The 25,177-nt window shown below is 44.3% G+C and overlaps 1 protein-coding gene and 1 long non-coding RNA gene across 2 annotated transcripts in view; one reads left to right on the top strand and one right to left on the bottom strand.

Moving 5' to 3' along the window:
• LOC144586361 (uncharacterized) overlaps nucleotides 1-25,177 on the bottom strand; it is a 140,440-nt gene that overhangs the window by 64,638 nt on the left and 50,625 nt on the right. The gene's annotated exons all lie outside the window — the stretch shown is intronic.
• On the top strand, nucleotides 5,468-24,739 carry PTGER4 (prostaglandin E receptor 4). Its single transcript, XM_020783642.3, has 2 exons — nucleotides 5,468-6,526; nucleotides 23,481-24,739. The coding sequence occupies exons 1-2, from the start codon at nucleotides 5,669-5,671 to the stop codon at nucleotides 24,069-24,071; spliced, it is 1,449 nt and encodes a 482-aa protein (XP_020639301.2). The 5' UTR covers nucleotides 5,468-5,668; the 3' UTR covers nucleotides 24,072-24,739.

The following is a 25,177-nucleotide window of genomic DNA, read 5'->3' as shown; positions in this document are numbered from 1 at the left end:
AATGCCACACACGTGTTAGGCATGTTAGTGGAGAAGGTTACAGCCAGGTATACAAAACCAACTTTCAAATGGACTTCTGTGCCTGGTGGTATCCCTCTCTATTAAGTCCCTACCTCCACAACCATGTAGAGCAGTGGTGTCGAACTGTGGCCCTCCAGATGTTCTTGGACTTCAACTCCCAGAAGCCTTCACCACCACCTCTGCTGGCCAGGATTTCTGGGAGTTGAAGGCCAAGAACATCTGGAGGGCCACAGTTCGACACCACTGATGTAGAGAATAGCCTTGTGGCGCAGTGGTTAAAATGCTGTACTGCAGCTAAAACTGTGCTCACAACCTGGGGTTCAAATCCCAGGTAGCCAGCTCAAGGTTGACTCAGCCTTCTATCCTTCTGAGGTCGGTAAAATGAGTACCCAGCTTGCTGGGGGGGCAATGTGTAGCCTGTATAATTAAATTGTAAACCGCCCGGAGAGTGCTTGTAGCGCTATGGGGCGGTATATAAATCCAATAAATAAATAAATAAATAAATAAATAAATAAATAAATAAATAAATAAATAAATAAATAAATAAATACATAAATAAATAAATAAATAAATAAATAAATAATTTTGCACCCAAGACAAAAATATAAAATTGCACACTTTACACTCTTATAGAGCTAATTTGGTTAAAAAGTAAGTATATAAATAACAAAAACAAACACAAAAAATCCAAGAATAATAATAACAATTATTTTACTCATGGGAAACTATGAAAACAATCCACTAGCAGTGGTTCTTAACCTTTGTTACTCGGATGTTTTTGAACTGCAACTCCCAGAAACCCCAGCCAGCACAGTTGGTGGTGAAGGCTTCTGGGAGTTGCAGTCCAAAACTCCTGAGTAACCCAAGGTTAAGAACCAGTGCACTAATGCATACTAAGTAAGCATTTAACGTACTATTTTTAAAAAAAGATCTGACATTTCTAGACAAAGCAAAATGTGTGCTGATTATATACAGTCCCATAGCACTTAAAAGCATTCTCTGGGCGGTTTCCAATTTCATTATGAAGGACCATACATTGCTCCTCTCCTCCAGTGAAATGCGTACTTGGTTTACCGATCCAGGAAGGATGGAAGGCTGAGTCAACCTTCAGCCAGCTGCCCAGTGGCATAATGTGTGGCGGGGTCCACAGGGCTGGTGCAAAATTCTTAGGAGTGCAAAATTTCAAGGCCACTGGTGATGGGCCTAGGTACTTGATGAGGGGGTGGAGTGGGGCTGGAGGAGGGGGCAGTGACACACCCACCCAGGCTGTATTGATGCCTGGCCACCATACCACCCAGTGGTGCACAGTTATTTCCCCGTCAGCCCTGCTGCAGAACAGGCCAGCATTAGGCGTGAAGCATTAGGCCAGCATTAGGCCGAAGCCCCCACCAGCACACTGAGTTGCCCCACTTAGCAATGAAAAGGGGGGGTCGGGGCTGGCCTGCCGCCCTACCTGACCGCAGTTGAGGGCAACGCAGGCAGCTGTGTCGTGTGGAGAGACCATATGACCAGCCACCCTCTACTCCCTGGAGATGTGGCAGGCCAGCTGACCCAACCAAGTTGGCAATTAGCTGGCTACTGTTGGCTACTGAATGTTGGCGTGGATGGGGCTGCCGTGGCCCGAGTCCCTAAAAGGCCACTCCCGTTGGTGGCTGAACAGTGGAGACATGTGTAGACACATCCTGGCACATGGGAACCTGCAGATGCACAATATTTGCCTTACCCCAGGTACTGGCAACCCACGCTATGCCATAGTAGGGATTGAACTCAGGATGTGAAAAGAGTTTTGTCTGCAGTACTGAAGTTTATCCACTAAACCCACTACCTTCCCATTTGTTCCAAAGCACCAGGCTAAATTAAACTACATCATTTACATCCATTTTTTAAAAAGAACTGCAATTTCCGTGCTTTTCAATAAGCCATCTATAATTAATATGCTTTTATTTTAAAGGTTACTTACTGCCAGACAACCAGGAACATTAAAAGACGCTGCCTACCACGGATGACTTCAACGATCTTAACCATTTCTATTTAAGTGATCTCTAACGCCACAAAGGAACCACCATTCTTTAAAAGAGTGGAAAGTGTAGGCAGCATGGAACCACAAATATACCTGATACCACACCATGTCTCACATCTGTAATAGTGGGCTAAATTTCAATTTATGTGCCCTGTTCAGTTGTTCCATACTCAGATTAACTTGGGATGCTTAAAGGAGAATGGCTATCCCCTGCTCTTTCTGTTTGCTGCCTCTACACAAAAGAGTGTGGTTTTCCCTTTTGCTTGTAGGCCCTCCAAGCGAGAACCTTGGAAAATCAAGAGGTTTTGCCCTGGATGACAGCACCACCACCACAACCCATGCTATTCTCCTAATTACTGTGACAGGGGATTTGTTTCAGACAAAGACCATCCTGCAGAAGAGTTCTCTCTCTGTGGTCCAAACCAGAACTGGGTCACCAGACTTTGATTCTGTGAGAAATGTTTTACTAGGAATAGTTTACTTAAATCTAAACAACTACCAAAAGAAGATTAAAACATGGATGGAAACATATGGGTGAATTTCCAGCAAAGGCTTCATCAAAAAACCTCTGTACGAAAAATAGATGGAAAATCTGAACCAGCGCTGAAGTCTGTGTCACTGGCCTTGTTCAGTGTCAGTAGTAAAAGTGGTGGTAATAATAGAAAGAGGAACGTTCAAAGCAGTAGTAAAACGAAGGTGTGTTTGATAGCAACAGCACATTCGTTTGCGATTCCTTTTCTTATAATGATTCTCCTCCTGAGGAATAACTGCAGCCCATGCACGCCACCAAGGATGCGGAGAGCGAGCTACAAGATCAAAGACATTCCAGATATGGTTGAGTCCCTAGCATCTCCAGAAATTTGCCACTTTGTTGACCAGGTTTCCTTGGAGAAGACAGCAACTCACCGTCAGCTGATGTGGTACGCCTGGACTGAACAAGTACAATTCTAATGCAAGAAAAAAGTAATGGTTATGAAGTCACTGCTATTGATTTATTTTTAGAAGAGGTAGCCATGTTTGCCTGTGCTAGTGTATCAGGCAAAAACAAAAGAAAAATTTTTAAAAAACGAGACAAAGACATTGTGGCACGTTAAAGACTTATATTTTAATGTGAACTTTTGTGATCTGAGGAAGTGGACTTGTCCACGAAAGCTCACATTAAAATACAGCAGTTAAGTCTTTAAGGCGGCACAACATTGTTGACTTATTTATTGCGATCTAGATTAGAACACGGTGCCACAAGCATAACACAAGAACTGGGAATATGCGCAGAGTCAATTAACTTAAGTTCATCCACAGACTAAACATCATATCACAACATGAACGAATTTTTAAAATACAACTTCCACAGCTTTTTCTCACTGGCCATACAGGTTGACGATTCTGGGAGTTGTAGTCCAAAACATCTCGAGTGCCCTGGCCTGAGTCATAAAACACACATAGTCCTATCACGTTATTATGGCATTAAGGTGTGTTCTCCTAGCCTGGTCTTTGGAAGGCATGGACAGATGTACCCATTTTACAGATGTAGTACAACAATTAGGTGTAACTAAATAGTTCTGCTATTTTCTGCCACCCTAACAAGAGACCCACTCCTCCACCCTTCTGATCTTTCCTCCTGGACCACACACTTCAACACACTGAGAAATCAAGAAGCACTGGATGGAAAAATCAGGATTTTTGCTTGCCCCTCAAGCCTATCTGTAGGCAGAAACATCTCCCTGCAGACTGCTTACTTTCCACACGTTGAAGGCAAGGGAAGAGAGGCAAGGGGCCAGTCCCTCTCGAGGGGCAATGAGCTTATCTGGATAGAGAATGATTGATTACGACTAAAGAAAAGAACCATTTTCTAGATGCATATTATATATTCTGCACCCCTCCGCTTTGCAGACCCAAAGTGCATCATCTCTGCTTTCCCCTTGCTGGAGCCTTGACCGCGAATATTGCCTACGTAATATTTTATGTGCCTCGAAAAAATTCGTCCATACGATGATCCTCCTAGGGTTTTTCGGGATATAAAGGACTCGGAGGTGGCTTGCATGTCCTTCCTCCTCCTCCTGGCGCTCGGAGGCTACCGCACCGCTTGCGTTGGTCGCACAGGTGTCAGGGCACCTAACTCCTTCAGCCACCCACGCTCCGCCTGATCTCGGGTGCCCCTTCTCCTGGGAGGCATAAGGGGGAGTCGCCTTCCCAGCCACTAGTGCACTGTGTGTGTGTGTCTGTGTGTACACACACCTATATATATACACAGTATAATGAACCTGCCGGATAGCTCTGGGTGGTTTAGGCATCTCAGCTGCGGAGCCAAAGGCTGGGAATTCGATTCCCCACTGGGCCTCTTTGACAGGGGCTGGACTCGGTGACCCATAGAGTTCCTTCCAGCTCCGTAGGACCAAGATGATGATTATGAACCCCGGGAGCGATTCTGGATTCCCATGCGTTCGGGTGCACAGGCTGCGCTCCGCCAAAGCTCCCCCGGCGACGAAGTTCTGACGGCGCCACAACACCTCTGTACTTATCGGTTTTGTTACACGGTGGCGATGCACCTTAACTGTTGCGCGTCAACTCGTTCAGTCCCTCCTCCGTCCCTCTTTCTCCTCCCGGTCACAAGCCCGAGCGCCCACGAAGCGCGCAGCGGCACCGCAAGCCCCGGGTTCGATTCCGAGAGTCCAGAAGCGGGGCGGGGCGCAGGTCGCCCTCTGCCCTGTGGACCAATCAGGAGCCAGGGTGGGCGGGGCCGAGGGGAGGGCGCCTCCCCGAGCGGAGAAACTTGAAGGAGCGAAGTTGCAAAGGGGCAAACGAGAGAGAGAGCGTGAGTAATCGGTGGCCGCGCAGGCAGGAAAGGCGCACATGGTCGGGGCGAGAGGAGGCGCGCCGGCTCGGGGCATCAGCAATCGCGATCGTCGACTCTTGGATCGCCTTGATCCTCCTCCTCCTCCTCCCAGCCCGGTTTGTCAGGGAGACCAGCTGGTGCTCCGAAGACCGCTCGCCGATTGCCCGCCGGTGGGGTTTCTTCGCTGCTTTTCGTTCCCGGTCCCTCGGAGGTGGCCCCGAGGGTTGGGGATCGGCGGGTCGAAGCCCGGGAGAAGGGCTGCGCGCCGCGTGGGAGGAGCTGCCCTCCTGGATCGCTGTCAGCGGGGCTTGCGCAAGGGGGAGAGATCGCGCGCGCCTTTGCGCTTCCTTGCTCCTGACAAGGAAAAGAGCAGAACCGGTTCCGCTGGGCGCCAAGGGCTGGAAAGCCCCACTGGGGCAAGAAAGCGGATCGGGTTGCACGTTGAACTTTGGAGAGGGTGCAAGACTTTTGGTAGGCTTTCCCACCTCCCTTTTAAAGCCACGGCACACTTGCCTATAGGGAAGGCAACGCCCCATAGCTTTGGGGTGTCTCGGTGTTTTGTTTCTCTTGATCCTCGATCTTTTTCCTAACTTCTCGCCGGCCCCCTCCCCGCCCATCTGGACCTGCTCCGCTTTTGCCATGTAGACATTTTTTTCGTTTCCCTCGCGTCGGATTCCTCGTCTTTCCAGGTGACCCTTTTGCAAAGGGAAGATCTGCCGGCACCCCGCCGCGCGCGCCCCCCCTCCGCTCGGCCTCCCACGCCTTCCTGGTCGGGGCTTGCCCGGGGCTCCAGCATGTCTTTCAACCAGACCGTGATCCCTGCCGCCCCCGGCTCGCCTTCCAACGGGACCGGAGGGCCGGCGGCGGTGGCGGGGCTGGCGGCGGTCGACGGGCGCAAGCCGGTGACCATCCCGGCCGTCATGTTCATCTTCGGGGTGGTGGGCAACCTCATCGCCATCGTGGTGCTGTGCAAGTCGCGCAAGGAGCAGAAAGAGACCACTTTCTACACGCTGGTGTGCGGCTTGGCCGTGACCGACCTGTTGGGCACCTGCCTGGTGAGCCCGGTGACCATCGCCACCTACCTGAAGAACGAGTGGCCCGGCGGGCAGCCGCTCTGCGAGTACAGCACCTTCATCCTGCTCTTCTTCGGGCTGTCCGGGCTGAGCATCATCTGCGCCATGTCGATCGAGCGCTACCTGGCCATCAACCATGCCTACTTCTACAGCCACTACGTGGACAAGAAGCTGGCCGCCCTCACCCTCTTCGCCATCTACGTCTCCAACGTCCTCTTCTGCGCCCTGCCCAGCATGGGCCTGGGCAGCACCAAGCTCCAGTACCCGCAGACCTGGTGCTTCATCGACTGGCGGACCAACGTCTCCACCCACGCCGCCTACTCCTACATGTACGCCGGCTTCAGCTCCTTCTTGATCCTGGTCACCGTGGTCTCCAACGTCCTGGTCTGCATGGCCCTGATCCGCATGCACCGCCAGTTCATGCGCCGCACCTCCCTGGGCACCGACCACACCGCCAGCCGCCTGTCGGACTTTCGACGCCGCCGGAGCTTCCGGCGCATGGCCGGCGCCGAGATCCAGATGGTCATCTTGCTCATTGCCACCTCGCTGGTGGTGCTCATCTGCTCCATTCCCCTCGTGGTGAGTAAGCCAGCCGTCAGGCCGGGGGATCCCGCTCAGGGCCCTCCTGTTGGCCGCTTCGGAGTTGTCTATCTCTCGCTCTCATTTTTTTCCCCTTCTTCTTCTTTAAAACTTCCAACGCCCCCTTCTTCGTGGTTGGAAAGGTATGACTTTCACCACAGCTCTCTCTCTCTCTCTCTCTCTCTCACACACACACACACACACACACACACACACACACACACACACACACACACACACACACACACACCCCAAGCTGTAAGAAATCATACATGTAGTCCAAAGCTTTTGTTCCTAGAAAACAGATATATATTTTTTAGAAAAATACCACAGGTGTCTTGCTTTTTACCTAAGACTAATGGTTATTTTCGCATAAGAAACATGAGGAGTACCTTTGACCTGGCTCCTCCTTATTTGTGGTTACAGAAGCTAAAGAGGGAAGTGCATGTTTTACCTTTCTTCTAAAGGCAGGCCAGAATCCCAGTTAAGGAGAGGGGACTGATTTAAGGCTAATAAATAAAAGCACCCCCTTTGTGCCATATATAAAGTGGCAACAGCTGACTTGGTATACAAGCTACCCCACTCTTGGAAGAGTTAAGCTATGTTTCTTGATTTTAATGGTATACTCTTTGTGACTTTTGTGCTGTCAAGTCAGAACCAACTTATAGCAACCCTAATAGGTCTTTCACAGTATGCGAGATATTTAAGGACTCGTTTCCATAGTCTAGTGGGGATTTGAACCCAGGTCTCCTCTTTCCATTCTGCCCTTAAAGAAAGATAAAAATAGATGTGTAGCACAGTGTTCAGCAAAGCTCCTTCTTAGAATGTGCTTATAGATTTGTGGTGTGTTATGTGTTGTCAGCTCATATCTGACTTATAGCAATTCTAGTAGGATGTTCAAGGTATGGGAGATTTTTAAGGAGATTTAGCTCTGCTATCTTCCAGTGGCTAAGGAGGGATTTGAACCCAGGTCCCCCAAGTCCTAGTCTGTCACTCTATCCACTACAGCACATTGACTTGCAGACCTATATCTAAATGTGTGCATTATGTACTGTCAAGTGACTTTACAGTGACCCTAATAGGCTATATGAGGTGTGCCCCATGTTTACCTTTGGTACCGTACCCTTGTGAGTTTTTGTGGCTGAGTGGAGATTTGAAACCCAGGCCTCCTGGGCCAACATCCGCTGCACCACACTTACGCTGGCTGTAGGACAGACTGAAAAAAAACCCTCTTGGTTGTTTCCTTCACACCTCTTAGTAAGACACAGGAATGTTGATCAAGATACTACCTAACTGGAAACCGGAGCTGTGAAAAGTTGCTTTTCTGGATGACAGTTTCCAGAATCCAATGGCTGTGCTCTCTGGGAGATTCTGAGAGCTCCAGTTGAAAAATAAGTAATTTTAATAAGCTGTGCTTGAAACACATTGGAACTATAAGAGGTTTGGGACCAGTCCTTGGAGACTAACTCTATTTCACTCTGCCTAAGTGCTTATAGGTCTAGTGAGAGTTTGGGGAGACACTCAAGCACAGGATATTACAATCAAAGACTGCTAAAGCACTTTAAAATCACTCTCTGTAAGTCATATATGTGTATTATACAAATATTTCTGGATGGAAACTTCAGATTGAAAGATTTACAGTCGGAGTGCTAGGGCTGGTATGATCAGGATATACAAAGAATTGCTGGTGGTGCTGCTGTTCTACTCACTTCACAACTTTCTACTGAATAATAGAGATGAATTTACTGTATTATGATTACTCTGATTGCTTAGAAAACTGTTATGTGCTTCATAGCAGGGAGGTGGAACAGGTCCTCGTCTGCCCACAGAAAAGACCAACAAACTCTTTAATTAATGATCTACATCTATGTTCTCCTCCCCATTTCACTCCAGGAAAGGTGGAGAGGTATTTTTAAAAAAATAACCCAGCACTTCTATGCTTAGCTGGGACTTGCCTCCTTCACTGTAAAGTTACCAATAAAACACAGCAAACAGCTTTTTCTTGGCAGGAATATCTTCAACAAACTGGCGGTGCATACTTGCAATGGCCTCGCCCTGTCATCCTTCAGGGCTACGGGCTTGTGAAGTGGAAATATAGAAAAAATCCAGGCCTCTTCAATGAGGTTTCTTGCGAGCAAGAGTCAGACTGAAACAGCTGCTTCTCAAGGGTGTTGGAAAACTAAGGGACTTTGTAATGATGGAGGTGGGGAAGGAGAGGAATACATGGTATTCAGAGTACATGGTATAATTTTACACGTTGGGCCAGTTTTGCTACATAACTAACATAACCCAGCTACGGATGCCTGGTCTGAGATATCCTAGCGAACCTTAAAATAGTCCTGATTGTGTTTTGCGGCATATAACTGTATTCCTCTACATGTCTTATTGCCCGCAGGGACTGTCCCTGGAGGATGTTTTGCCTGTGATAATTTTCTTAATTGTGCATCAGTTTCCGTTTCGGTGGTAAAGGTACATCTTATCACAAGTTGAGGATGTGCAGTCATTTCTCTGCAGAACTCCTTGGAGCAAAAGAGACACTTGTGCATCCTTACTGTTGTTGTGTAGCCTGCATAATTAACTTGTAAACCGCCCAGAGAGTGCTTGAAGCACTATGGGGCAGTATATAAGCAGCACGCTTTTTTGTTATTTTCTAGAGTGGTGGCGGTCCCTCTTTGTCATGGCCTCTGAGACTTAGCCTCTTGCACTGTGAACTTTGTTAAGGCAGAAACTGCAGAAGCATCATGCAGAACAATGGCATGTTGCCTATATAATCGGAGGGCACATTGAAAAGTATTTGCACCATTTTTAAAAATTTTGTTGTCCAAAATACAAAGCAAGTTGTCAGCATGGTGATGAATATGCCTATTGTCCCAATTAATAATAAAAGTAAGGATAATAATGATGATGAATATACCTTGTGTATCTCATCGAGAGATAATTTAAAAATAAGTTCAAATACTTGTTGATGCACCCTCTTATGTTATCATCCAAAGGAAAAGAGTGCTTTATGAGTTGTGTATTCTTTGGCAAAAAAAATTCCAGCGAGAGTAGAACCTGCTTACTGTTTTGCCACAAACCTTTTTTCTTCCAGTGGTGGCTTGGATTTGTAGGCCATGCAGTAAGCCAAATATTTCAGCATTGCTATAATATGTGCAAGTGATCATTGGAGTACCTGCTCCTCCTGGCCCGAGAAGCTCTGTTGTACTGAGTGGGCAGCTCTGAAGCGTGCAGCACATTTCAAAGCAAAACGCAACCAAGAGGAGCGCTGTCCGAGTAGTTTGTATTTAACTTCATCCAGGGACATGTATTCTGTATTTATATTCTTGTTACAAACTATGGCAGGAGGTATTTACAGACATGATCTAAACTCCAGAGTGGCTTAGTTTGTAGCTGTAACACTTCATTCTTCAGGAGGTATTGCTTCTTAACTTTTATACTTTGGATAGGTTGCTCTCAACAAGCCATCCTTAAATCTGCTTGCCAGCCCTGCTCTTTGGGGAACAGGGCACTTGGCACTTTAGAGAGCTTTCCTTTGGTCTTATTTTTGCTACATTTCTCAAGCAGGTAGTAGAAATCCTGATCCCTTCTGAACAACAACAGAGAACCCAGAGGTGGGAACAGTTACTTTTAAACTACGACTCCCAGGGTTCCTCAGCCAGGGTGACCAGTAGCTACACCTGGGATCCAGGTGTTGCAGTAAGATTTCCATTCTTTAAGAGGGGGCCTTCCATTTAATACCTTTTCCATATCCTGCACAAAGAGGAAGAGGTCCTACTTCACTATACCTGCCATATGATGCAGGGGACAGGGAGTGTATGCAGACTGGCATATAGATATGGTATATGGATCACTGAGGGTACGGTTTGGATTTTTTTAAAAAGACTACATCTACATGTGTTTCTACTTAGATTGAGCCATCTTTCCTCTTTAAGAGCTGTCACACACCTTTCTGGCCCAGTGGTACAGCATGCATTCTTTTTGGCATACTAGTTGTTTAGATGGGAGATAGTAGCCTGGATTTCCAGTTGTGGCTGCAGATTCCAAAGGAGAATGAAAGAGAAAGTAGGGGGTGGGGACAAGGGAAGGAAAGCAGAGAGGGGAGAAGGGAGAAAATGAAAGGACACCAACAGAAGGAGAGAGGAGTGATGTAAAAATAATTTCACTTCCCCATACCCTCCTCAGGGGAAGTGCTTTACTGACAGCTGATCAGGCTGCAAGGGGTTATTTGCTGTTCTCAAAATTGTTTGTGTTGGACAAGATCCAGGATGAATAGCACTTAGAAAAGTTACTTTTTTTGGATTGCAACTCCCAGGGTCTCAAAGTCCAAAAAACTAACACGTCCAAGCTCCAAGCAGATATTTTAATGTTCGTATTAAATCCCTCTGAAATTTTGAGACAAAACAGAACATGAAATAAAGGCTGTCTCACTTGTCAATTGGAAAAAATAGTTGACCACAAGATGGGAGAATCATGTAATCATCCATGTCTAAACAAGTATAATTAGACTAAATCCCACATACTTTTCTGAAGAGGGAAGAGATGTACCGATTGCAGAGCATATAAGCTTACTTCAGTATATTATGTAGTAACACTCTGTGTGCATTTGCCTCCATTTTATCCTTACAGCATCTCTGGAAAGTAATTTAAACTAAGAAAAGGGGATTTATCTAAGAGGATCTCCTGGATGAGTGGACGTACGAATGCAGATATTTCTGGTACAAATCTGACTTGGTACAGTGAGCAGCCCAGATTAGATAATTAAAATCTTATAGAGAACTGGTAAGAAACAGTTAGCAGTAAAATGGGCGTGGTAAGAGAGAGCATCACATGGGCAAATAAAATTGTAATGGATCTCCGTTTAAAACTTCTCTAGATTCATTGTCAAATATTGGACAAAGGCTTTTGACCTACTGTTATTGTGAAGAGCAGAGATAATAAACCTGAAGTGGTTTGTGTTTGACAAACAAGTGAAGGACAGATCTGGTCACACACTTTTAGGTGCTCCATCTGGTACTGGGCTAAGGACAATGATAGTTTGTTGTTGTTTTTAAAGGTTGTATTATTTTAAAAAAACATTTATATCATGTCATCCCTCAAAGGCTGTGGTTCCCAACCTTGGGTCCCCAGACGTTCTTGGACTGCAACTTCCAGAAATCCTGGCCAGCACAGCTAGTGGTGAAGGCTTCTAGGAGTTTTAGTCCAAGAACTTTGGGAGACCCAAGGTTGGGATCCCCCGCTCTAAGGTGTTTAGGGATACCTAGGTAGGATTCACCCATGTTCTACTTACAGCAACCCTATGAGGTAAGTCTACCTAGAATTTAATGGCTGACCTTGTAGGTTTCTTGGCTGAGTAGGAATTTGAACCCATGAACAGAAGTCAGGCCCACTTTGTTTCACTGCAGCACGTTGGGGAAATCGAAGTTTATGGGCCAAGATATTAAGTATGCCAGATCTCTTATTTGATGAATATCTTTTTTGTCTGCCAAGCTATTTTAGTTTCACCTAAAGCAGCTCTGTGATGTGTGGTGTTTATTTTCCACAGAAGTACTAACGACTGTTTGGAAAGATGGAAAATTACCGTATTTTTCCGTGTATAAGACACTCCCATGTATAAGACGCCCCCCACTTTTCTAATCCAAAATTAAGAAATCTAAATGGGGCTTAGCAAGTGTAGGGGAAAAGGGATAAAAGCAATGCAGGATTGCTTTGATCACTGCTTTCCCCTTCACTTGTTTTTGTTCTCTCCACAGCTTACTTCCGTGTATAAGACGACCCTCAATTTTTAGTCTAAAGATTTTAGACAAAAGTATAGTCTTATAGACAGAAAAATACAGTACTTCTTGAAGTGAGACTGAAAGGGAATGAAGTGTGCCGGAAATCAGGCCCTTGACCTGAAGGATGTGGTTCATAATGCAAAATATGTGATCTATATGTCAATTGCAATAAAATGTGTGTAGCTTACACATGCTGAAAAGCCAACACCACTGCACACGGTGGCCATACTTAGTTTGCCATAACTTATAATTTAACATTAACATAGCAAAAGTATTGTGCATGCAACACTCCCGAGTATGGGAAAGCTTTACCGATTGACCTTCTGCCTGTGAAGTAGTTGTTTAAATGTGAAAATCTCACTGCACATGTATTTAGACTGAACATCCCATCAGAATAATCCCTGGCTGGCAGTAGGACTTTGGCAATTTAGTTATTATGCTTTAGAATCGTAATCTTGCACTTTTTCACAGCCTGGTACATGAAACCTAACTTTTAGCTTCTTGCTTCTGCTCTTTCATCTGTCAACACATAAAGGCTCCACCATCACAATTCCTTCTGCTACAATGTGTGTAAAATGATTGTATAGCCCGTGTTAGATAGAGACCTCAGTGAATTGTGGGTCAATGTTCCATTTTGGATTATACTGCCTAGAATTTCTGGGGCACTTCTGAAGTTCCTTTCCAAGCTTCGTCCAAGAGTGGTGGACCTCAAGATGTTGCTGGATCCCAGCTTCCATCTGCTCTAACCTACATGGCCAATAGTCAAGGATGGTAGGAGTTTCATTCTAACATCTGAAGGATCATGGCATGCACACACAGCCCATAGTAGTTAATGATCAGTGATCTGGGGAAGAGCCACAATTTTTTTCTGCAATAAAATAAGTGAGTGGGAATGACATACAGTACCCTCATGTGGAGGATTTTTATTCTATTAATAGTTTTCTTTAAAGTCTTTAACATCTCAAATCAAGGATGCTGTGCTCCCGTCCCATGATAATAGGTTTCCAGTGTCTTAATAAGTTTGAGAAACAACAACAGAAATTTGTCTCCCTGTAACATGGAAAAATGATTCCAGGCCAAGCGTTCTCAAACTGGGATAGTTTACTTTCCTATATCTGCTTGTCAAGTGGAGGAAAAGGGCTTTAAAAAAGAAGTGGGGTATCAGTTCATTGTGATAATAGAAAGGGTTCTGAGGGAATGAAGACAACTTCTATTTATCCATCCTCACTTACGCTGGGTGGGGAACATTTGTCTGTGTAGATATTCGGACGTTAACTTTCAGGATCCCCAGCATGCTTGATCTTTGGGAAAGGATTATAGGAATTGTTGTCTAAAGTGTATAGTAAAGGTTAAGGTTCCCCTTGACATTTAGTCCAGTCGTGTCCGACTCTACGGGGCAGTACTCATCCCCGTTTCCAAGCCATACAGCCAGCGTTTGTCCCAATATAGTTTCCGTGGCCACGTGGCTAGTGCAGCTAGTTACGAAACGCTGTTACCTTCCCACTGTGGTGGTACCTATTTATCTACTCGCATTTTTACATGATTTCGAACTGCTAGGTTGGCAGGAGCTGGAACAAGCAATGGGAGCTCACTCTGTCGCGTGGACCTTACGACTGCTGGTCTTCCAACCTTGCAGCGCAGAGGCTTCTGTGGTTTAACCCACAGCGCCACCACATCTAGACAGCTACAAATTCCTTGCCATGTGAATTTATGCATAATCAGAATGTGATTGATTCATTAGCCCCTCCCCCCACCATCATGGTCCCATCGGCAGTATTTGATGGCAAATCAAATTTTGGAAGAATATAGAGAGGGAAGCTACAATGAGTCAAAGAAGAGTCTAAGACTGAGGAGCTTGAGCTGGTTGTGTGCAACAAGTCCCATTCATTTCAATAGGTTTATTCTAGGTCTGTTGGAAGCAAGACTACTGTGGGATGGAAGTCTCATTTTTTTAGGACAAAGGCCAGTTGGCAATTTCATTTTCTCACTTAATATTAACTAGCTGTCTATACATAGTTCTGTATCAGAATAAGAATTTTATGACGACAGGTGAAGACTTTGTGGAAGGCTACTCCTTTGTTTGTTTTGGGAGGGAACAGCTATAAAACGAAGGACACTTTATGGTAAGACATGTTTTATGTTTACAATTAGTCAGGAGGGAAAAATCCTTGCTTTCCTTCAAGTCTGGGATAACAACTAAGAATCCATTCAGCATTCAGACCCGGCTGAGGATACAACCCCACATAATGTAAAGCCTTTTTCGGATATGGAGGCTTTCTACACTTAATTAGGCTTGGATGTGAGGGGGAGGCATACTTATGACGAGGTCTTTTCTAAGCATTCTATGGTAATAAGTCATCAGAAAGGCTTTACTATATGAAAGTCTTTGTGTTTGAGTGGAATTTTAAGGGCCAATTTGAGGTTTCTCTTCCTCACTGGGGGCAGAAAAAGAGTCTTCAGTCAGATAATTTTCACCGGAAAAAGGCTTGAGACTGTATTCTTCCTTGTGAGACTGCAGTTTACTAACTAAGCTCCCCCATGTATAAAAATCGGAACGGAATTTCACACATTCCTAAAGCCATATCTATTTTTGACCCATCACTTGTTAATTTCTGAATTTAAAGGCGTTAAGAAACAGGTTCGCCCATATTTGCATTCTTCTGTTTAAAAGCTGAATTTTAAATTCACTTATGTGCTACCAGTGATGGAAGAATAAACATCGATGAGTTTTTAAAATCAAATTAATTTAAACTGCAAGTTAAACAAAGAATATATTATTCCAATTGTCAAAAGAAGGCCAAGTTTTAAAATTTAAATCGTGAATTAAATCGATTCGATTATTGTAGTCACTGGCCAACATGGATCTGATTTATATCAAACCCACCCTGGCCGGTGACAGTAACACTAAGGCTAAGGAAAATAGATTTTTCATGCATTCAGAAACACACATTACCTTTTCTTTGTAAATTCTAGACTTAAATGTCAGCATTGAAAATGGGGTACACCTTCAGCAGTGATTGTTCTGTCTTCTTTAGAGTAGATCATTAAGGGGCATGCCAAAACTTAAAAACTAAAGCAGCCATGTTGGCTGGAGAGAATGGGATTTGTAATCAGGTTAGGGGAAGGTGAAGGCAAAATTGAGGTAAAGGTAAAGGTTCCCCTTGACAATTTTTGTCCAGTCGTGTTCGACTCTAGGGGGCGGTGCTCATCCCTGTTTCCAAGCCATAGAGCCAGCGTTTTGTCCAAAGACCATCTTCCATGGTCACATGGCCAGTGCGACTTAGACACAGAACGCTGTTACCTTCCCACCGAGGTGGTCCCTATTTATCTGTTTGCATTTGCATGCTTTCGAACCGCTAGGTTGGCGGGAGCTGGGACAAGCGACGGGCGCTCACTCCTTCGCGTGGATTCGATCTTACGACTGCTGGTCTTCTGACCCTGCAGCACAGGCTTCTGCAGTTTAGCCCACAGCGCCATCATGTAGAATTGAGGAAAGAGCAATGTTTGTGGCTATTTAGGCATAAGCAGATCCGTATGAGCATTTAGCAAGCACAGTAGAATTACATACTGTAAAATGTCTGTATACATTGGGAGAAAAAGAAGGGCTGAGAAACCTCAGCAAAAATCCTCAAACTGAGGAGAATTAATATAGGATTGGGTTTTTCCTGTTCGATTTAAAAAATTGGGGTTCTGGGGAAACTAAATTAAGGGAGATCCATCCCATCTGCAAACCTGAAGAAAGTTTTTTAAAAAAAGTATAACTGCACATGTTTCATTGAAGTGTACTACTAGCCAAGTAGTGGAGCCAAAATGATCTGTAACACGTTATTTGCTGTCATTTTAATTTTGTAACAAATGATTTTTCAAAAGCAGTTTGCTTTGTTTCCCCAAAACAAGCACTAAACCCTTAGCTCAGATGAAGCCTCAAACTACTTCTGTAAAAGTATACCACCTCCTGTCATTTCAGAGCTGATAAACATCTTGAAGGCCATTGCAGTCGCCTTGCTAGTTGTAGAAACTGGAAACCCAGGTCCACCCACCAAACGTTGGCGGGCGCTAAACTCCGCAGTGTGGCTGCCAGGATAGGATTTGGGGGCAGAATTCCCAGGCTGTTTGCTGCAGAATTCAGCAGGTGGGCTGCCAGATGGAGCGTGGCTGCCTTACCACATTTTGACATAAGTGAAGCAATACGTATTGCCATTTAAAGAGGTCTCTGTACGGCCATTCAGCCCCAGCAGAAAGATGTGCAGAGTGGAGATGTCATGTGGGAGGAATGTGCCATTTCTGAGATGGAACGGCAGTGCTGATCTTGCGAGTGCAGAGGCAGACTGGGTGGAGTTTCACTTCGCCTCCTTGAAAGTCTTTCTCCTCCTTGAACCCGATGGCTCAAATATATGAGCAGCTTCCCCAGTTCGGAAAACATGATTATTATCGTAAAGCACCCCTGGCACAGACTCTGCAAATGATATAGCAAATATTATATCCGCCGTGCAACATGTTGCAATAATAAAAAAGAAAATGTATTGTGCTAGAAATCCTAATGACCTGTCTAGTGGCTAGTTTGTGTTTCTTGGAGGGGGCAGGGGGGTTATTTTTTAATCAGGCATGCCGTGTCAGCATTGAAGAAGTTTCAGCAACAGCTGGGTACACGGTCATAGTTTTCCAAACTGATTTCCACCCCAGGAAGTGTTCCTACGTAACATACTAGCTATTTGTCTGTGAGTGTGATTTTTGGACCATGTCTGCACCTCCTTGGAGTACCCCTATTACATCAAGAGGATTATAGGGGTATTTCATGTGACCAGTTAGCAGGCAGAAGGAGAAGAAACCGATACAATCTAGAATTCAGATAAGGGCACTTTTCCCTTCTATTTGTTTTTCAAAGTCAAGAGCAGTGTTACCTTCGTTAAGAACTGATCCAAAATGAAAAACCTATTGTGTCTACAGAGTTGCTGTAACAGTAGCTGTTGTTCTAAATAATTTCCCAGACTTTCCTAGGGAATGCCTTCCAAGCTAATACTATCTAAATGTTTTGCACTTCGGTTCCCATTATTGCTAGCCCATTAGCCATGGATGATGGAAGCCCTAGTCAAACGTATCTCAAGGATGTGTTTTAAAATTTCATCTCTAGGATGCTGGGCTTGCAATTTTCCTATAAATGAGTTCCTACTTGAATTGCTTTCAGAAAAGAAGCTACTTCTCTTCAAACTAGCCTTTTACTAATTAATGTGATGGCTTTTGTTGCTCTGGCTGAAATCCAATAGTAAAGTTGCGATTAGAGTAGGCCAATTGAATCAGTGGAGGTTTGGTGAGTCATCTCCTCCAGAAGTTCCCTCAATTCACTGGGCCTACTGTGGTTGGGACTTGCTGCTGGATTTGAGCCCAATTGCTGTAATGTTCACGTTTTTTATTATTTAAGGTGCTAATTGGTTTCTATTATGGTTTTAATCACATTTGCTAGCCATCTTAACTACTGGTTTTTTTTTTTAATGAATGGCAAGATAGGTTCTGAATAAACATAAACGTAGAATGACCTCATGCTTTCGTTATAACAGAAGCTGTTCAGTATCATGTCTCACAAACGTGAGCCTGCACAGTGGTTTGTACAGGTGTGGCTGATGTGGGTGAAATGAAACTGTTCATTGGTGTGTCTATTGTAGGTGGACTCCAGATTTGAAAGCCAGATTTGCCTGCAGTTCTCCTCAGACAGTGGTTCTCTAAGTTGGGCCAGCTGGACTTCAAGTCCACAAATTCCTTGACACGGTCTCGCTGATGAAGGCTTCTTGGAGCTGATCTTGAAACATAGCCAAGTTACGGATGTCCTAAGTCAGCAGTCCTAAATTGTCAACATTACATTTCTTTTTGAGAAATTCTCATGCCTCCCTATTTCTCTTTTACCATCCTCCGACCCCTTTTTAACAACAAAATCTATTCAAAATTTAACATTAAAAATAAACCCCATAGCATAATAGTTTGTTTTAAGAAATACTACATTCTATTAAGCTGATAAAAAAATTCTATTTAAAAATACCCATCCTTGGACTTTTTACACCATCACCCCCATTTGAAAACCAATTCTGTTGGTCCTCATATACCCTACAGAGACTCTGTTACGGCCATTGATCTTTTAGATTTTTCTCCTCATGGCCTTTACTCTGACCTTGAGAGGCCTTCCATTATTTTCTACAAAAATATGTGTTCAAGATTTGTTTAGATAGGGAGATGTTAAACTGGTTTCTACTGTGCACCATTTGTCCTTCGGTTTCAGTATTTCCCTATTCAGACTTTCTCTGGCTGTTATGAAAGGATCGTTCCTGTCTTTACGCAATGTACAGTGCTAGATTTATGCACAAGGTAAATAAGATGCAGATCCTCCTATTGTGATCGCTTTCTGAAACAAAAGGAAGGCATTCCTCCCCAGAATAAACAATCGAGGGGCAATGATCTGGGGCCTCTTGGACTTGCTGTAGTTGAGGATCTCAGCATTATCTGCATCCAGTGTTGCCAATCTGCATTTACTCAATGTGTCTGGGACTTTCTACCTGTAAACAGACTGAATTATATCTCCTCTCCCTCCCTCCCTCCCTCCCTCCCTCTCTCTCTCTCTCTCTCTCTCTCTCTCTCTCTCACACACACACACAGACACACACACACACACACAATGATAGCCTTCTGCTCTGAGTTAGCATTTACATATTGGACTTGAATACAGCTGTGCACTTCGTCATCTCTTAATGAGGAGCCAAGCAAAGAAATTAAACATTTGTCTTGCACCAGGCAACAAATGGTTAGCACAGATGTATGTTATCTGTTGTTGACCTAGATATGTGGTCAGGCAGGCATAGTAAACGTATTAGTAGGTTACTAACAAGGTTAAAAATGTCTCTTTTTTTCTTTTTCTTTTTTACAGTGGACTCTCAAGGCTAGTAGCCATTCTGGTCAGGGGGTTCTGGAAGTTGTCATCTTGAAAATTAACTTTTTTCCAAGCTCTGGCAGCTAATGGGCAAATGAACATGCAAAACTGTAAAGCATGCAATGTGCAAAAAGATTTGAATGAGTTCACATCTCCTCTCTGACACAATTTCACAGTGTGGCTCTGAGCAGGTTCCTCACAGTTTGCTTCTTCCTTTCCCATTGTAAAATGTTAATTGCACACAGAGGCTCAGATGAGGAAAAAAAATGTTGCCTTAGGCCAAAGGTTTTCAGATTTACTACCTTCAGGTAATAACTTTCCACGTTGACTCGTTTGCCAAGGAATATTTATATACTTATTTTCTGCCACCTTTCCATTAAAAACAAAACATAGCGCAAAGTGGCTAACAAATGTCCCTTAAGAACAACTTAGGCCATAAACTCAGCAAAATCATTGAGCATTTGCTCTGGAATTCTAGGGAGTATTTAAGGACAATCCCTGTGTATTGCAAAGGATTCTGGGAGACTTTGACAGCACATACTCAGTTCAGGCCGTGCACTGACTAATCTTTTTGCTCTTCCAGTTATCCTGGATGAACGAAGAGAACACACTTACCCACAGGCCAGGGATGTATTTTTGCCCCTTTTTTTAACATGCCGCTTTTGATTTGTGTGTTTGCTTTGCTTAAAATAAATGGCCCCCAGAAGGATCTTCCATTTGGATCAAGACCTTTGCCTCCTTTACTGCTGATCGGATCAGGGCTTATGGGCCCCGTTTGCCTAGTTGCTGAAAGGATCCTTTGATTTCTTGGAGATGCCTCCTCTATTTTTGCATGACAGTTTGCAGGCATGATCCCCTGAAACAGGGGGCTGGGAAGGGGGCTGAAGCCACCATCAGACATTAAAAGCACCCTCTTTCCTCAAACTTGGGTGCCAAGTGTGAGGAAGGCATGCTTGTACCACTTCCCTGCACACAAGACGTTAGGGTGAAGTGGCACTGTTAACGTCATGTGTAGTTTGACCCCAAGATTTCCTTGCATGTTATTGCAGATGCAAGAAAAGGACAACCTTTTTTTTTCTCATGTGGCTACTTTTATTGAGGAGGACCAAGATCCCCAGAACCTAGTCTGGGAACCACTGTCATGAGCTATAGTATAAATTGTATGTAGGAATTCTGTTCCTGCTCAGTAAACAGTTAAACCCGTTGCCTATGACTTGATGTTTTTGTCATCTGTTGGCAGTTCAGATCCTTGTCTGTTTTTGTTGGTGTTTTGCTGCTGTTACTGCTGTTCTATATTGAAACAACTTTCAATCTTGGCAGCAAAACCAATAGCAACCGAACCCTCCTGTTTTCCCTTTTCCTGCTTTTGCAAATTAGATGCAGACAAAAAGAAGATACTGTACAGTACTCTGAACAAGTAAAATCACTCTGCCACCTAGTGGTTTGTAAATATACCTGCTTGAATTCACCATCTGAACTTCCAGGTTAAAAGAGTTTGCCCCATAGAACAAGAAGAAGCAAAATGTGTTTTTATTAGGGCTGAATCAGAGTTGTAGAAAGTTGCTTTCCCTGACTGTAGCTCCCATGCTGGCTCAATCATTCTGGGAGTTATAATCCAAAAACCATAACTTTTCCAAGTTCTGGACAAAGTGTTGTGTGTAGTATGGAATGCAAGTTTGTGACTTCTTGACATCTCTTCGTATGGGCATTGAGAAGGCAATGTGATTTCAGTGAATGGGGTGTCTTCATATTTTCCAAACAGAAAAAGTTGCATTTTGAGATACTGTAAGACATATGAGATAATTTGGAGAACCAGTATGATGTAATAAATAGATTAGGGATGGGACTTAGGGGACCTGAGTTCAAATCACTGCTTGTCCATGGCAGCACATTGTGGGGTGGGCTGGTAGAACCACTCCTTAAATATTGAATGTACCTTGGACACCCTGATAGGGTCACCATAAGTCAGATGTGACTTGACAGCACATAACAAGATAATGTCCAGTCCAAAACATGAATCATTAGAAAGAATTGACATTTTCTTTTTTACTGGCATTAAAATATTAAAAACCATATCTTCTAGCCCCTGACTCTCTGCCCCTTGGCTTAATTGTTGTATCCATAAATTAATCAACTCAACTGTAATTGGATCAATGACACCTTGCAGTTCTCCCTAACCCAGTAGCAATTATACACAGCAGTGTGCTCAGAGCTTCACATGTATGACTTCTGCAGTCCTTCCATATGTGTACCTTAGGCCAGCATTAACTACCTCCACGTTGGGGAAGAAGGGATTGTTGTGAAATGGTTGGAGAGAGTGGCCAGCCTAAAGCCATCTAGCAAGAGATAAGATCTGAAGTGAAGCCTTCCTGACATCTGTGTTCCTAAAATGAAGCTTGTGATTACATTAGATATAGTTCAGCTGAAGTTCAGTGTTTAAAAGACCAATGGGCATCCTTTGATGTGATGAGCAACTACTCAATGTTTTCCAGTTAAAACCAATGGAGCTTAAAAGTTGACGTTTTACTTTGGCTGCTTGTCCCATTAGCAGAAGGGCAGGGTAGAAAGGAGGACAGAGTTCCTGTACCTTAAATAGTTGCTTAGAAGAGAGTATTTTAGCAGGTGCCAGCTGGAAATGCAAGCTACACCGGCTAAAATATCCCCCATACAGCTATACAGGAGCCCTGTGGTCTTTTACCTCTGGTTACCCTAATCCTCACTCTTCCACATGCCACATAATCTTTTCCCACAAAAAGGAACTGTGTTTACCACCTACTTATTTGAAAGCGGTTGATCTTAAAAATGAAGACCACTTCATGAGATAAAAGCTGCTGAGAGCTACTAGTCACGATACACACATATTCTCTTCAGTATCAGAGAAAGGATGCCTCTGAAGGCTAGTTTGCTGGGAAATATCAGCAAAAGGATGGCATTTATGTCTTTCTTTGGGGGTTCCCTGAGGCAACTAGTTGGCTGCTATAGGAACAGAATGTTGGCCTCGGTAGGCCTTTAGGTCTCATCTAGCATGGCTCTTTTTGTGAACACCTTTGAATTTTTGGCTACCATTCTGGGCATTAGTTGCACATTTTAGCAATTCATAGGACTCTGGAATGTCTTCCCACAGGAGGCCAGGCTCGCCCCATCTTTGCTGTCCTCCCACCAGCGGACAGAGATCTTTTCGCTTCTGGCAGGCTTTCCCTTAGTGACTCCCTGTCTGAGAGGAAATTTTAAATGGAGTGTTGTGCCTTCTTGCTTTGAATCTGTTTTTGGTGTTTTAAGTGGGGTATTTGTTTGGTTCTTTTAAAATATTTGTATACTTACTATTTATGGCTTTTAAATGTTGTCTTTTAACGATGTAAGCTGCCTTGGGTCTTTTTAAGGAGAAAAACGGGATGGATAGATAGACAGGCAAACAGATACGGTTTGTGTAATACATAAATAGGACACACCAGTTTCGCGTGCAAAACTGTCAACGGTATAATTCTGGACTGTCTACCATCCTTAATTTCAGAAATTTGGGGTGTCGTGGAAGTTCATTCAAGGCAAATTGTCTTTAACGAAAAAAATCTTCCAGCAAGGTACTATAGGAAAAAATTGGCTTGCCTATTCAAGTCTTGAAGGATTCCAGCAGAAGTTACTTCTAACCTCAAAAGAGCATGCAGTTCCAGGCCTGTCCCTGAAGGAGAATTTGCCTGTGAGGGAGAAATTCAAGTCCAATTTTGTTTTGAAATGGGTATTTATGGGATGGTAGCAGGATTAGCGGGTTCACCAATTGGCTGCATCTGCCAAAATGACTCAAGGGCAGATTCTGTAGCTCCTTACACACCCAGAACGGTTAATAGCAGATTTGGGCATACAAGGAACAGAAGAACAGAGAAAGACACCCACCCAGCCACCCTATGAGGCTTACCTGGAGCACTTAGAAATGGAAAGCCCAAACGAAATGTTGGGTGGCAGAGAAAAGTGACAGTAGGCATATGGTGTAATTCTCAAAAGGTTTGTTGACTCTGGATATTCCTGTAGTGCAGATAAAATAGAAGGGAAAGGGGGGTTTGGTTTTTTTTTGTTTTAATCTGTGCATGAAATCAGTTGGCTGGAAATTTGTTCCCATTCTGAAAATAGCTCCCTTTTGATATGACAAAAGGCTGGGCTCTGCTTTCTTCCCTTCCTGTTGATAACAGGCAGTTGCTAAGCTGGACAGAAAGCTTCAAAACGTCAGCATGGCCTTGTCGTTGACTCATACGCTTGTCTCCCCTCCTCTCTCCAGGTGCGTGTGTTTGTGAACCAGCTGTACCAGCCACCCTTGGTGAAGGACATTCAGCAGAACCCCGATCTGCAGGCCATCCGCATCGCTTCTGTGAACCCCATCCTCGACCCATGGGTGTATATTCTCCTCCGCAAAACAGTGCTGAGCAAAGCCATTGAAAAGGTCAAGTGTCTCTTCTGCCGCATCGGAGGGGCCCATCGGCCACACTCGGGGAGTAATTACAACTGCACAGATGGGCGCAGGACCTCTGCCTCGGCCAGCCACTCCCCTTCCTTCATCTCCCGGGAGTTGAGGGAGATCAGTAGCACCTCACAGACGCTTCTGTACCCCCTGGAGCCGAGCGAAGGGACCGTCGGGGACCGTGCCCTGTTACCGGGTACAAGTGGCAACCCAGCCCGATTGGACACGACTTCCTTAAGGACACTGAGGAACTCGGACACCTCAGAGTCTTCACAGGGTCAGAACTGTGAGAACGTCTTTTTAGTGAAAGCGCTCAGGCCCCGTGGTGAGGTCAGTCCCGGTCCAAAGGGCAGCTCTCTCCAAGTCACCTTCCCCTGTGAGGCACTGAACATGTCAGAGAAGTGTATATAAGCGACGGAAAGCATTTGGACCCACAGTAGCCCTGGGAAGAACTGATACGATGGACAAATCCAACATCCGTCTGGTGTGTTGTGACTAATATCCTCCCAAGGTCTATTTAACTTTACACTTTCCCCAGTCCAGTGGGGATCAAGTACCCATTGAACTGGAAACGGGCACCTAGTAAGAGACTATATGGAATGCAAAATGGCAGCCATCAGGGGTTGAAAGCAAAGATGCTGATTTTCTGGCTGCTCCATCTCTAATGCCGTGCTTGGTGCACCCTCTGTCTTAGGGTAGAGGGGCAGCTACTGTGTCTTGAAGTAGTGTGTGTGCATGCGTGTTTTATTTCTATGTGATAAGCACAGTTCTTGGACGAGATTATGGGTCCCTCCCTGATCTTCTGCTGTCGAGTCACCTAGCAGTGCAACAGATGAATGTAGTGGTATCAGAAGCACAGGTTGCAGGCCGGGCTGTGCCGCGCCTTGCAACATAGGCCTTGGGTTCCATGGTTACAAAGAGTTGGCCATTTGAACCCATCCCACTGTGACTGAAGCATACTTATCCCCTGTCCCTTTCCCCTGAGGTTTTAATGTAATTGCTCAGAGAGAACTGATTAAAACTCAGCTGCTGGTAGCTGTGCAAAACTGCTCCAGTTGGTATGAAAACTGAAAATTTCTCCTATGGTGTGTGTGGGGGAAATGTGAATTTTTTTTCTGCCCCTCTGGCTGTAAATAAGGTGACTGTATTTAAAAAAAACCCTCTATTCTTCTCTGTGAGAAGGTGAATGTTAATACAAAGTATATAGAAAAAATAATATTGCCAGCCCTTGTTTGCCTCTTAATGCCTGCTGATAGATAACTTTACATTAGATTTATTTTTCAGATATGCGGGTTCAGTGGCCCAGAGTTAAATTTGTAAAGAAAGGAGTGGAGAAATGTGGTGTTAAATGGGAACAATGTTATGATACCAGTGAGAAAAATAAAGTTGTTTTCAAAATATTCTTTATATCATGTGTGCACACCTAAGAGTTTACGTCCTCTGAATGTATAATGGTAAAAACCCAGTGTCGTTTAATTAAGCAAATAACCAAGTTCTTTAAATATTTAATACACGTG

This window comes from Pogona vitticeps, chromosome 2, assembly GCF_051106095.1.
Source record: "Pogona vitticeps strain Pit_001003342236 chromosome 2, PviZW2.1, whole genome shotgun sequence".
NCBI classification, from domain to species: Eukaryota; Metazoa; Chordata; class Lepidosauria; order Squamata; family Agamidae; genus Pogona; species Pogona vitticeps.
The sequence above is the reverse complement of the archived record's forward strand: the minus strand, read 5'-3'. Positions and strand labels throughout refer to the sequence as shown.